General features: G+C 50.9%; 2 protein-coding genes across 4 annotated transcripts; both read right to left on the reverse strand.

Annotated features, from left to right (window-relative positions):
• Nucleotides 1-4094: 4094 nt before the first annotated feature.
• Nucleotides 4095-6449, reverse strand: MFSD5 (major facilitator superfamily domain containing 5). 2 transcript variants are annotated; one of them, XM_007179433.3, is made up of 2 exons: nt 6296-6449; nt 4095-5702 (listed from the first exon to the last, which is right to left on the reverse strand). In XM_007179433.3, the coding sequence occupies exon 2, from the start codon at nt 5682-5684 to the stop codon at nt 4332-4334; it is 1353 nt and encodes a 450-aa protein (XP_007179495.2). In that variant the 5' UTR covers nt 5685-5702; nt 6296-6449; the 3' UTR covers nt 4095-4331. The 2 variants fall into 2 exon arrangements, with proteins under 2 accessions (XP_007179495.2, XP_057413687.1); XM_057557704.1 differs by lacking the exon at nt 6296-6449 and adding an exon at nt 6075-6185.
• Nucleotides 6450-7588: 1139 nt separating this feature from the next.
• Nucleotides 7589-12459, reverse strand: LOC103007674 (sperm mitochondrial-associated cysteine-rich protein). 2 transcript variants are annotated; one of them, XM_057555857.1, is made up of 3 exons: nt 11425-12459; nt 10949-11099; nt 7589-9682 (listed from the first exon to the last, which is right to left on the reverse strand). In XM_057555857.1, the coding sequence occupies exon 1, from the start codon at nt 12234-12236 to the stop codon at nt 11724-11726; it is 513 nt and encodes a 170-aa protein (XP_057411840.1). In that variant the 5' UTR covers nt 12237-12459; the 3' UTR covers nt 7589-9682; nt 10949-11099; nt 11425-11723. The 2 variants fall into 2 exon arrangements, with proteins under 2 accessions (XP_057411840.1, XP_057411839.1); XM_057555856.1 differs by lacking the exon at nt 10949-11099.
• Nucleotides 12460-13384: the final 925 nt, after the last annotated feature.

A 13384-nucleotide genomic window follows, 5' to 3' on the forward strand; every position in this document is an offset into this window, starting at 1 on the left:
GTTCTAGGACTTTTTCCCTATGTATATCTACTTGATTCTCCTCAAGGGCAGAAAACATCCTTTTTTTATGCGTCTTCTACTTCTAACAAGAAGGAAGTTCTTTAGAGATCAAAAAGTGCTGACCAGGGACTTCCCTGGTGGACCAGTGGGTAAGACTCCCCACTCCCAATGCAGGGTGCCCAGGTTCGATCCCTGGTGGGGGAACTAGATCCTGCATGCATGCTGCGACTAAGAGTCTGCATAAGGCAACTAAAGGTCCCGCCTGCGGCAGCAAAGATGTGCCACAACTAAGACCCAGTGCAGCCAAAATTAATTAATTAATTAATTAAATGGTCCACATCAAAAAAAAAAGAATAAAACTGAAAAAAAAAAAAAAGTGCCGACCAATGTGAATTTGGGTCACATAATTCAGTCCCTCACTTGAATCCCTGATGTTTACAAAGAGACAGTATGGGACAGTGAAAAGAGCTTTCAACTTGAGTCTGGACAGAGGAGCCAGGTTCTAGTCCCAGCTCAATTTATTATTAATCTGTGAAATGGGGTAGTAACATCTAGCCTCACTCCCTGCCAGGGGTTCTGCCAGCCTCAACTAGAACAGATATGAAATGCTTTCCAAAGGCTCAGCAAGGCTTCGCAGCTGTTAAAAGGCGTGTCTTATATATAATGACATATGAAGATGTCAGAGATACATGAATGATTGTTATAGTCTTCCTGTGGATTTCAATCATTTTAAAAAGAGAAAACCAAGATATACGTTTATGTAAAAAACAAGTTGCAGCATGAAAGGTATGATTCATTTTTATTAAAAAAATATTAAATCTATGCACTAGACTATAAACATTTAACAGTGGTATGAAGAGCAGGCTTAAGGGAGCCTATCATTTTTTACATTTTATATTTCTATATGTATATATGTATTTATATTTGTACTACATTTATACATCAATATAAATATATGTATTTTAATGTAACATTATATAAACATGATTTACATTCACATATTTATATTAAATATATATTTCTGTATTTGCATTTGACTCTTTTACTTTATTGTTACTGTTATTATTTATTGTTATTACTTTATTGTTAAAAAATTATTAAAGCAAATGTGACATATTTTTATAACATTAGGTCTGATCCCAAGCATGACAAACTTTTGTTTGTCTAATAATTCTATTCTGTGGTTCTGTGGGGAAGTGGTGGCAAAAAATAATAAAAGCAACAAGGAGAACCACAGGATTGGGGTTAGGGAAAGTGTGTTGGGGAGTGGAACCTAGACCCAGCCAAAGGGTCATGGCTGTTAACTGGGGGCAGCCATTCCCCTCCCTGAGCAGGGACTGAATTTCCAGGAAGAGGTCATTCTCCAGCCTCAGAACACAGTACTGTCCTCATGACCCAGTCCTCCTGCCTTCTTGTCCATTGGCTCCTGGTTCCTTGGGCTGTTTCTGTTCTCCTCAGGATCGCTTAAATGCTCCAAATAAAATAATTATATATCCAGCTGGATGGAAAGTCAGAAAATCAGGAGCCTCTCTTAGTGAAAGATGGTGGTGTGTATCAAGTCTGACACCAAGCTGACCTTCCCACTTGAGGAAGAGGAAATGAGTTCAAGTGGAACACACTGACACCCTCCTCAGCTGCTCACATACCCCAAAGTAGAAGGCTTCTCAGATAGCTTGATCCTGCTCTCTGGGCCAGGACCAAGGATAAACACTGCTGGGAATCACCCAACCACTGGGATGGGCTGGAAAGTTCTACACCCCATTACAGCCCCATCCACTCATTCTCACACCCAAATCTGGCTAGGCTCAGCTGGATTGAAAAAGTTAAACAATAAAATATGAAAGCAAACACTTATGTAGTACTTACACTGGGGGCCAACTGCTGCTCTAAGTGCTTAATTTAATCCTCACACGAGCCCTAGGAGTAGAAACTATACCATCATCCCCGTTTTATAGATGAGGAAACTGAGGCACACATTTGAACCCAGGCAGTCAGGCTCTGACTCCATGCTCTTCACCAGTTCCCTCCGCTGCCTCTCAGCAAGGCATCACAAGCAGCGTTTTGCAGGTAGCATGTGCCTGGTGAAGCAATCCCTCATTTGCCCCATATGGGTAAATATCCAAAGGTGGGCCAGGTGGCCACGGCTAAGCGCTCCCGCTCTCTTGCCCTTCTCCTGGGACAGGGCTCGGGAGGAGGGAAGAGGGCTAGAGGGGGAAAGGCAGGTAGGTGGAGGCCCAGGGGACAGAGTCAGTACATGCCATATAGAAGGGGCACTGGGCAGGCAGCAGGAGGCAAGGTTTAGCCTTGGCTTTGCCATCCACTTGCTACGTGCCCTTTAAGTGGATTTTCCTCTTGGGTAAAAAATTTCACCAGCACCTAGTAATACAGTGCATGGCATATAGTAGGTGCTCAATAAAAATACGTTTAAGGCTGACTGGACAATCTCTAAGATGCCTGTGAGCTCTTCACACCCAATGAGTCTTGACAGGAAGAACCCTCCCCACTCTATCTGCTACCAGCTCCTTTGAAGAAAGCTCAGCAGGGACAAAGCTAAGGGAAACTCATTAGTCTGTCTCCCCTACCCCCCCATTTCCTTATCACTTAGGAATATGGGGCCCCCTCATGCTTCCATCAGTAAACAATTACTGTCATCCAAAACAACAAATCATTAACTAGGCTCTGGATTCTAGTCTAATAGATTTCCCAAATGGGTGGCTCTTGAAAAGCCACGTGTGAGCTAGCCTGTCTCCTCTCCAGACATTTACTGAGCACAGCCAGGGGCCAAGCCCCCACTTGTGTGTATATATGGGGGAGACAAGGGCAAATAGGACACAATTCCCTCCTGTCTTCAAGGAGATCATACTGTGGTAGAGAGAGACGGAAAGTCTACAAATAACTAAAATACATCGAGGTCCAGCTCCACAGGGCAGAAAGGGGAAGTGGAGTTACTGCAACAGACTCTGTTTTAGCCTCAAGATGGGGGAAGGAAAAGATATCTGTCTTTTCATACTTAACCTCAACTTCTATTCCCTGCAGGCTGGGTGGGGGAATGTGCTTTTCCCCTTGTCTGACTAGGGACCTGAGACCACCACTCTTCCCTCCCCCTTGGCCTCACCCTGCAGGAGCGCATCCACCCCACATTCCTCCCACACCAGGTGATGCTATCTCCCCACACAGGTTTGGACCTGCAGCTCTTGGAAAGTCTTGCATCTTCCTGTCTGGGAAGTAGTCTGGGACCCACGGAAAGGTCATCAACCTCTTTTCCAGAAGAGGTAGGTCCCTCATGCCCACCTCAAGCACATTCCAGGACACACCCTTGGGCCTAACCTCCCTCCATCCCCACCCTTCTTAACTGCTGGCTCTGCTTCCCCTGAGAAGCCCAGGTTTGGGTGGGAGAAGGAAAGGCAGATACAATCAGAGGTGAGGCAGGGAGGGGCTCACAGAACTGGTGTTCCTACTGGTACTGTTTCCTGCCCTGATGGCTCCCTCACCCTCACTCACTCTGGGTGGGGAAGAGTCAGGTACAGACAAGATCCCAGTCCCTCATCCATTCACTGCTCTCTCTCCTCGGCAGCCCTTCACTTGGGTTTCATGCAAGGATACAGGACCTGGTGGACCCCGGTGATGCTGGGCAAATGGTGCATCCACAGCCACAGAGGCAGAAGGCAGACAGCACGCACGTGCTGAGCTGCAAGCTTGTTCCTGCAGGAAGGCTCCGGATTTGCCCCAAGGGGGGGGTCACAGACGCAGCTCAAGCCCCTGGAATCTTTGCTCAATGGCATGGACATCCACCCCATATGCTCCAGAGACTGCCCCACCCTAGATGTGGAGCAAGGTTTTTGCTTGGCAACCGTGGAGGGTGCCTGACCCCAGAGTAACAAGATAGGGAGGATCTAGGGGCCTCAGGCATTTCCCACCCATTTCTGTTGGGAGGCAATTCCACAGCTCTCAATTTAAGCTGGAGGCAGTCTTAGAGAGGCTAGAAGTACAAACCTTCTGCTGGTAACCCCACCTCTCTCCTCACAACCTCCAGCTGCCCTCTCACCAGAACTACTGAGGTGGGTACAGGTGAGGATGAGTAAATCAAATCGATGATCAATTAAAAGTGTTTATTTTTAAGTAGAAAGGGGGAAGGGAGTGACACAGAGGCAACTTTTGGCATCTTCTTTCCAGGCCATCACCCCCATGTGCTTCCCAACCCAAAGCACTGGCAGGAGGGGCCCCAGGACAGGATGAGGGGCCAGATAGTCGCAGAGTCACAGAGAGATCTGTACAGCCCTGGAGAGGTGGGATTCAAGGGTCCATCCCAGCTCCCTCGTCCTGGAACAGGATTAGAGCTCAGGGGCATAGGGCTCCCCAGTGGGTGAGGGCACCCGCAGCTCAGCATCATGCCTGACCACGGTGAAGAGCCCCACCACCGCCAGCAGAGCCATCACCATAATGGCGGAGCAGATGCTGAACATGTTCCGAGTGCCCGTTTTGCGATCGCTGTCATGGAGGACCAGAAGCCCCAGGCAGGCCAGTAAGTGCAGGGGCACCCGGAACCAGTTGAGGACACCAGCTTGCTCTGTCTCAGGGATCACCTTTCTCCGCAGGAAGCTCATGCTGGGAAAGTACAGCCCACAGGCCAATTCGATAAGAAGGAAGGCTATAAAGGACTCCACTGGACTCTCCTGGCCTGGGCTGGTAGAGAAGGTCAACATGAAGAGGGAGAAGACGACGATGAGGACAGCGAGGGAGACTAGGTGCATGGGCTGAAGGTGGTACCTCTTGGAGGTAGCGATGCGGTACAGAGAAGAGCCGAGCAGGCTGGCTGCCATGAAACTGGAGAAGATGATGCCCAGCGGGGCCCCATGTGGGTCCAGCACAGGCGTCCAGAGGAAGACAAAGATGAAGATGACACTCTCAAACAGGGCCTGGATGGTGCCTAACAGCAGCACACGACGGTCCGACAGGAGGCAGCGCAGGCCCCCAGCACAGGTCCTTGAGAAGGCACGCTGCCGATCATAGTTCTCTCCCCAGTTATGAAGGGCCAAGGCCCCAGCCAGAGCCAAGAGAGGGATGGCAGCCACAAAGGGCGCTACAGGCCCCAGGCCCATCCAGCAGGCCACGGCCTCAGCTGCCACACCTGCCACTACAGCCAGCACATGATTCCAGAAGGCAGCTCGGGCAAAGGTAGCCGGGATCCACTCTGCGGGGAAGTCATGCCGTTCCACGTGCTCATGGATGTACCAGGCCTCAAAGGCCGAGAAGAGCAGGGCTGTGGACAGCCCACCAAGTGCTCGGCCCACCAGCAGCACAAAGTAGTCCCGAGAGAGTTTGGTTAAGCAGCAGAGAGAGTAAGTGAGGGAGAAGAGGACACAAGACTTCTTGCGACCCAGCCAATCCACAAGGGAGGAGGCCACCAGTCCAAAGAGGACTGTGGAGGCAAGGCCGCAGACATAGAGGATGGCAATTTGTCCCTCCAGGAAGTGGTAATGCTGATAGAGTTTATAGAGGTAGGGGGCCTGGAGCCAGTCAGCTGCCAGGGCCAGGAAGTAGACCTGATAGAAGTCCAGTTGAAACCGAACGAAGGAGGGGTTGCTGCAGGCTCTTCCAGAAGGCTTAGCCCGGCATCTTGACAGCTCCAACCCCAGGCAGGAGGCCAGGAGGACCACAAAGGCAATGTAGGCAGTCACCAGCATGGCCGGCCCCCGGACGACCTGGGGAGAGAAAGGGGCTTCAGAGTCACATCCATTGCCCGGATAGCGCTGTCAAGGGGCTGGGTGTCTAAGCAGAAGGCAGCTCCACCCAACCCCCCGCTGCCACCTGCACTTCCCCACCCCTCAACTCCACTCCCCCGGAGCTCAGACCGGAGGGACCAGTTGGGTGGGTGGCAGGAGTGGCCCGCCAGAGCGGTCTCCAAGGACACTGTGCGGCAGGGAAGGGGTGGGAGAGGGGAGACGATTGAGCATTCGCCCCATCCTTGCCTGGTATAGCAGAGAGGGAGTTCCTTCACTAATCCCAGCCCTGCAGTTAAGGGGCTGCTGCCCTCTCCCACAGTAGCTTCTGCATACGATACTTCCTTCTGTTACCTCCCATCCTCTTTGGGGAGCCCGTTTTTGCCCTCAATGTCTCGTCATCTGTCCCGGGCATCCCTACCGCCCGCGCGGGCCTCTCGAGTTGCTTCTGGGTCACGAGCGTGCATCTCAGATTCCCCCTCCTCCAGGTCAGGGCACCCCCCGCCCTAAAGCGCCCCCTAGCCCCCGCCCAGCGCCGCCTCATCCGCTCGCGCCTCGCCCAGACACCATTTCACCTGCTGCCCCGGTCTGCGGGGACGCTCCGGACACACCCGGCTCCAGGCCGCCCGGCCGCCCTGCCCGCTCTACCTCCGGCTCGGGTTCCCCCAGCGCGCCCGCCCCTCACAGCCTGCTTCCGGGAGCCTGGGAGCCCTCTGGCCGCAGCCATGATGGGTCCCGTCACGTGACGGGGGCGCGGCGCTCAAACCGCGCCCCTACTCCGCCCTCTTGCCCCAACCAGGTCGCTGAGCTCCGGAAGCCTGCTGGGGCTCAACAGGAGTCGGTGGTGGTCGCTGCTCCGGGTTTGGCCCTGTCCGCTGCCCTCCCGCTGACACCCGCTCCTTCGACTCCGGGATACCTACGGGGCCCCCTGGAAGTAAAGACACATTTTCTGTCTCTTCCTCCGTGCCGTGGGTTAGGGAGCGCAGCTGTGCCTGGGAAAATGCCAGCAGTCCCGCAGAGCCGGGGCTTGAGCTTCTTAAGGAACATCGCCGCCCCAAGCCGAGACGGGCTCCTCGCTTACCTCCTCTCCCAGAGTAGTGACCTCCAGGCCAAAAGTCAGTATGGCCCAGACACCTGAGGGAGGCAGTGTGGTGTCAAGGACTTGGACTTCGGTTTGCAGACGGCCAAGGCTCAAATCCCAGCCCTGTCACTTACCAGCTCTGTGGCCTCGGGCAAGCCATATGACTTCTCAGTGTCCCAGTTTCTTGGTCGGCAGTCACAGGAGAGCAGCGCCCAAATAAAAAAGGCTAAAGTTCAGTGGCAGTTAAGGGTTAAGAATTTCAGCCTTGGAGCCGGATGCCCACCCTCTGTCACTTAACAGCTGTGTTACCTTGGAAACGTTATTTAACCTCTTTCCAGCCCTAGTGTTATCTCCTCAAAACCCTCCAATGGCGTCCCATCTCACAAAGCATAAAAGCCAAAATCATTATAATGGCCTACACAACCCTCTGTCCTCTGTTCCACTGCTACATCTCTGACCTTATCTCCTACCATTCTCCTTCCTACGCCTTCTCCATCTATACTGGCTACCACCAGGGCCTTTGCACACTGTGCCCTGTAAAGTTCTGGTTCTTCTCCCAGATATCCACATAGTTCCCTCCCTCAGCCCCTGCAGTTCTGTCTTCAAGTGTCACCTTATCAGAGAGGCCTTCCTTGGCCAACCTGTTTGAAAAAACACCACCACCTCTGCCACAGTAATCTACCTGCTTCCCTACCAACTCTCTATTCTCCTTTGCTGCATTTTCTCCATAGCACTTAACACCATCAGGCACACTATATATTTTGCTTATTTACTATTTCTTCTCCCTACAGATTTTTATCTGTTTTGTTCACTTGTATTCCCAGTACTTAAAATGGTTAATGGTACATAAAAACATTCAATAAATATTTGATGAATAAATGAATAAGTTAATACGTGTAAAATACTCTAAAAAGTGCTGGTCTTTATTAGCTGGTAACACTTATCAAACAGTTATTATGTACCTAAGTTCTGTCTTAAGAAGTCCTGGGCCAACTGCTGTAGATGAATTGTTTAACTGTCACAACAACCCTTTAGGTAGTTACTATGATTATCCTTCAGAATTGGAAAGGTCAAGTAACATGACTAGAGTCACATGGTAAGAAGTAGAGTCAGAACTGGGACCCAGATCTTTCCAGTTCCACACTCATGATTTCTAAGAAGATTAAATGGGTTCACCCACCTGCACAGGTGATTAGCAAATGTTGGTTTTCTTTATACTAAAGCTTGGAGGGTAGAGGGTGGGAGAATCTGGAATTATAACTTGAGAAATACTTTCTTATGATAAAGTAAACAGCTGAGATTTATATCCTACAAGTTCCAAGGTGCCTTTATCCCTAACTGGCAAACTTCTAGAGAGTAGAAAAGGTGTTGGTTCCCATGCATTTGTCTAGAAACACGAAGACTCAAAAATCATGATTTCCCAAGGTCATTCAGTGAGTGAGGGCATGAGGCATCCAAATGGCCTTCCATTCTGATCCTGGACTGAAACCCCTTGAACTCCTGACACCCAGTCTCTCAGTTCCTGGTGGTCTTTTCTGTGAGGGAGGAGGTCATCCTGAATGAAGGCAGGGAGTGGGACAGGACGGCCTTACGTGCTTTGTCTTCTGTTTTCCAGGATGGAGGCCAGTGCTCTCCATTATTGAGTTGCATTTTGCTCAGAAGCACCTGACAAAGAGAGACTTTAAGGAAGATTACATTATTTTGGATTACTTTTATTGTAGGACCTATTCAAAATATGTTAACTCTTTAAGGTTCCCCTGGCCCCTCGAAGCTGTGCTTCACAGCTCCTACACATGGGAAATGTGCCAGCTGAGCAGCAGGGGACTGAAGGGGATAAAGGACAGCCTGGGAGGGCAATTCCATCTCTAGGACACACTTCTAGTAGAGGGCAAGGAGGGCTGAAGTCTGTGTGTGGGGAGTCACAGGGGAAGTCTGGCTTTTAGGACAGGTGGGGAGGATGCTCTGGGAATGACTAGGAACCCTGCTTACCAGAGGAGTATCATTTAAAACTTCTATTATGAAAATGTTCAAACATACATAAAGGTAGAGAGCATAGTTCTATGAAACCCTATATACTTAATTCAACAATATTGATTTTTGTCCCTTTGTTCCTTCTTCTCCTTTCTTTCTTTTTTTGTTTGCCAAAATACTTTTAAATACATCACTTCACTCTATACTTCAGTGTGCATCTCTAGGAAATACGGACCTTTTCTTACATAACCTCAAAGCCATTTTCACATTTAACAAAATCAACACAGATTCCTTGGCATTGTAAGTACTCAGTTCATGATTAAATGTTTCCAACAGTCTAAAAATGTCTCTTTACAATTGGGTGGTCCCAATCAGGAACCAAACAAGGTCTCCCCCCCGCCACCACCAGCCATTGACTAGTTGAAGAAATTCAGTCAGATCTCCTTTAGAATGTCCCACGTTCTGGATATGTTTTCTTACTTCCTTGTTGTGTCATTTAATTTGTTCCTCCACCCCCCGTATTTCTCATTAAATGGAGGTTAGCTCTAGAGGTTTGATTAGAATCATGTTCAGTTTTTTTGTTTGTTTCTTTGTTTGGCAAGAGTCCTTCACAGGTGGTGCTGAGTGCTTCAGACTGCATCATATCAGGAGGTACACGGCATGTGGTTGTGCCGTTTTTAGTGATGCTGAGATTCATCAGTGGGGTCAGGTAGTGACAGCCTTATTCCTCCATTGTAAAGTTCTCCATCAACCACCATCCTTGGTTTCATCCATTGACGATTCTTGCTTTGATCAATTATTTCATTAGGGGTTGCAAAATGGTGATTTTTCTAATTGCATATTCCTTCTACATTAGCTGGAGTTCTTCTGTAAATAAGTTTTCTCCACCACTTAGAGCTATTTGGCCACCCTGAAATATAATTTACACAGGACAGGCAGCATAAATGCATAATTCTTTTTCTTTTTAGTTGCCAATTTTCAGAATATGAAGTTGGGAGAAAAACTTCATTTTTTAAAAGTTTTGGGCTTAGAGCTGAGTAGGGATGGATGGCCTGGACAGTGGGCAGGGGAAGAAGGGTCTATTCTGGTAGCTCTGTCCAGCCCTCACTCACTCCAGGGCATGGGGTGTTTGGGGGACAGACAGACAATGGAGGACTTGGTGTCCTGGCCCTTGGGCAGCAATGAGATTGGCATGACATAGGCCTGGTGTGCAGGCAGCTGCAGGACCCAAAGAGAGAGAGAGAGAAAACCAGATACTGGGGAGGCAGAAAGAGAGATAGGAATTGAAATACAGCTGGACCCAGAAGACAGGAACAAAGACAGAAAGGGAAATAGAAATGAAAGAGATCGAGAATGACTTGCACCCAGAAGCAGAATAGGACAGAAAAAGAGAGAGGCAGGAGGTGAATCAAAAGACCAAGGAAGAGGGACTTCCCTGGTGGCACAGTGGTTAAGAATCCACCTGCCAATGCAGGGGACGTGGGTTTGATCCCTAGTCCAGGAAGATCCCACATGCGGTGGAGCAACTAAGCCCATGTGCTGAAACTACCGAGCCTGCGCTCTAGAGCCTGAGCTCAACTATTGAGCCTGCACTCTAGAGCCCGAGCCACAGCTACTGAAGCCCCTGTGCCTAGAGCCCACGCACCACAACGAAGAGTAGCCCCTGCTCTCCGCAACTAGAGAAAGCCTACAACGAAGACCCAACGCAGCCAAAAATAAATAAATAAATTTACTTATTTTAAAAAAAGGAAGAAAACAAGATTTTAAATTAGATGGGGAAAGGGAGAGATGAGTGGGGGAAACAGATGTAGAGACACAAGTTAGGTGAAGGCAGAAAGTCCAGGTGATAGAAAAAAGGAAACAGAAGTGGAGAGAGTGGTGCAGAAAGCTAGAAGGAAGGATAAGCAGAAGGATAAACAGAGATAGAAAGGAAAGAACAAAGGGTTCCAGAGAAGGAGGTTGAGAAAGAGAAGATTGAAGCAGACCAGTGTCAGAGAACTTGGGGAATGTGGAGGGGTGCTTAGGGGCTCTAAGCTTAAGATCCAGTCCCACGCAGATGCCAGGGTCTATCACTTCCAGCTTCCTCTTGGTGGCTTCTCCAAACCCCCAGCCCCAGCCCCACCCCCAGGGGCAGGGGACTTATGACTAGCTATGTGTGGATGGGATCATTGGGAACCTGAGTCAAGGGTTCCCAGCTTCCATCACCCGCCTGCCAGATGAGCATGGATGTAACAGATGGGATTATTGCTGGAAGATTGAGGTCATGCGGCTGGGCGAGCACTCAGAGATTTGAGAGATAAGACATCCAGGTAGAGAGCGCCAGGTTCCTAGAAGCAAAGGACCATGAAGGATGTCATGATATCCAAGGGGAGGGAGGAACCAAGAATTCTCTGCTCAGCCTCTTCTTCTGGTCCAAGAGCCATTGACCTTCCTTACCAGGCTCATGATGAGAGGTAAGGGATTCAGAGATTCTTGGGTCATTTAGGGATATGGGTGGAGGTCCACAGGGCAAGAAAAGTGGTCCCTGGACAAAGGATCCCCTGTCGCCTCTAGAGGAAGAATCCATCTTATCCATGCAAACTGCAGAGAAGATAAGCCAGGAAGGGTCTCCAGGGGAGGCTGGCTAGAGGGGAAAATGGCCAACTTGCTCACCTTCAGGGGCCATGGGAGAGGCTGTGAGAAGAACACTTTCCATTCCAGAAGTTGCAGAAGAGGAGGCTCTGGAACCAATGAGAGCATGCCTAGAAACTAGCTTCAAAGCAGATGTCCCGCTCTCACTCCCGGGACTGAGGAGAAGGCCGGGGGACCTGAGCAGCCAGCCTCCTCTCCCTGCCTGGGTGAGGGGTCCAGCTGATCCTTCTCCATCCTCCAGAGCTTCTGCCTCCTCCCTGAGGAAGCAGCTGCAGAAGTGCCCTGGAAGACTGGCAATCTCTCAAGGGGCAACAGCCCAGCTAGACTATCAGACAGTGTCGAGCGGTGCGGTGTCTCCTGAAGCAGCAGCTGCAGCGGCCAGCAGAGCCTGGAGGTCCCCGGGCAGCCCCCCGGCCATGGCCGCAGCTGTCACTGCAGCCCAAGCAGGAGCTGGAACAGGCGGCTTGACCCCTGGAGCAAGGGTACATGGGGCAGGGAGAGGGGTGGCAGCAGGTCAAATGCGGAGCAGAGCAGGGGCTGCAGGAACTGAGGGGACAAGTCAAGGGGGCACAGGCAGGGCAGGGCGGGCAGGGGCAGGTACAGGGTGGGCCAGGGAGGCCGGGACAGGAGGGGCAGGGAGCTGCGTAATAGGGATAGGTGGTGCCGGAGCAGCTGGGAGGGGGACAGCCAGGGCAGGGGCAGGCACAGGCGGAGGGGGGGCAGGACAGACACGGGGAGGCAGCTGGTGGGCCGTGCCCGGAGGGTGGAGGGGGCTGTTGGTGGCTGGCCTTCTTGTTCCGAGGCCCCAAACGTAGGCCCAGAGAGAAGTCCATTCAGCTGCAGGAGCGGCCAGGCTGGGGGGTTGGGTGAAGGGGAGGGCAGGGGTGGGGTCAGAGCGGGGACTGTGGGGAGCAGGGGTGTGGGCAGGATTAAACCTAAGACACTGCTGATCCTCTCTGAGCCTGCAGGAGCTCAGACCTCCCCAGCTAGCCCTCCCCTTCCCGGCCTGCCTGCTCCCCTCCCCTCCACTGAGAACCCACCAAGGGCACCAGACCAGAACCCGTCCTCCAAATATCATGTGCACTTCCATGCCTCCAGTCCTTTGTGTACACTCTTCCTTCTGCCCCCAGTGCCTTTTCTCTTTTTCTCCACCTGGCGAGGTCCCATCATCTCTGAAGTCTTCCCCTTTATTCAATCAAAAAGTATTTCTTGGGGACTTCCCTGGTGGCACAGTGGTTAAGAATCCGCCAGCCAATGCAGGGGACACGGGTTCGAGCCCTGGTCCAGGAAGATCCCACATGCTGCGGAGCAACCAAGCCCGTGCGCCACAACTACTGAGTCCGCATACCACAACTACTGAAGCCCGCACGCATAGAGCCCATGCTCTGCAACAAGAGAAGCCACCACAATGAGAAGCCCGCGCACTGAAACGAAGACCCAATGCAGCCAAAAATAAATAAATAAATTAAAAAAAAAAAAAAGTATTTCTTGAGCTCCAGGCACCTGACAACTGCCCATCACTCTCCAGCCCTGAAGGCCAGAACGGCTGCTTCAGGCTCCCATATGGTCCCTAACGAGACGTAGGGAAGCAGCAACAGCACCAGCAGGTGCTCTGAGACTCTGAGACTGAGCCAGGGATGTTGGTGGGAGCTGGCAGGGGAGGGAGGAAGCCTAGGTTCTGGGAGTTTCCAGACAGGGCAAGTCCCAGGTGTGAGGGTTGGGGGAGGGGCTGGCTGTCTCTGGGAGCCTGACAACCAGCCTGGACAATTATTATTCGAGGGCCTGTCATGCAGCAGGCACTGGCCATGGGACAGAGCAAGACAGCTTACTTTAAAGTGAGGGGTGGGGCAGGGTGGAGACAAAAACCAAACAGGTAAACAAACAAATACATTAGCTTATTTCAGAGCATGGAAATGGCTATGAAAAAAACCAGGGTGATGTGATAAAAAGTGACTCAGAGAGGTGGATCCTTCAGGAGGGG

This window comes from Balaenoptera acutorostrata, chromosome 11 (assembly GCF_949987535.1).
Source record: "Balaenoptera acutorostrata chromosome 11, mBalAcu1.1, whole genome shotgun sequence".
NCBI classification, from domain to species: domain Eukaryota; kingdom Metazoa; phylum Chordata; class Mammalia; order Artiodactyla; family Balaenopteridae; genus Balaenoptera; species Balaenoptera acutorostrata.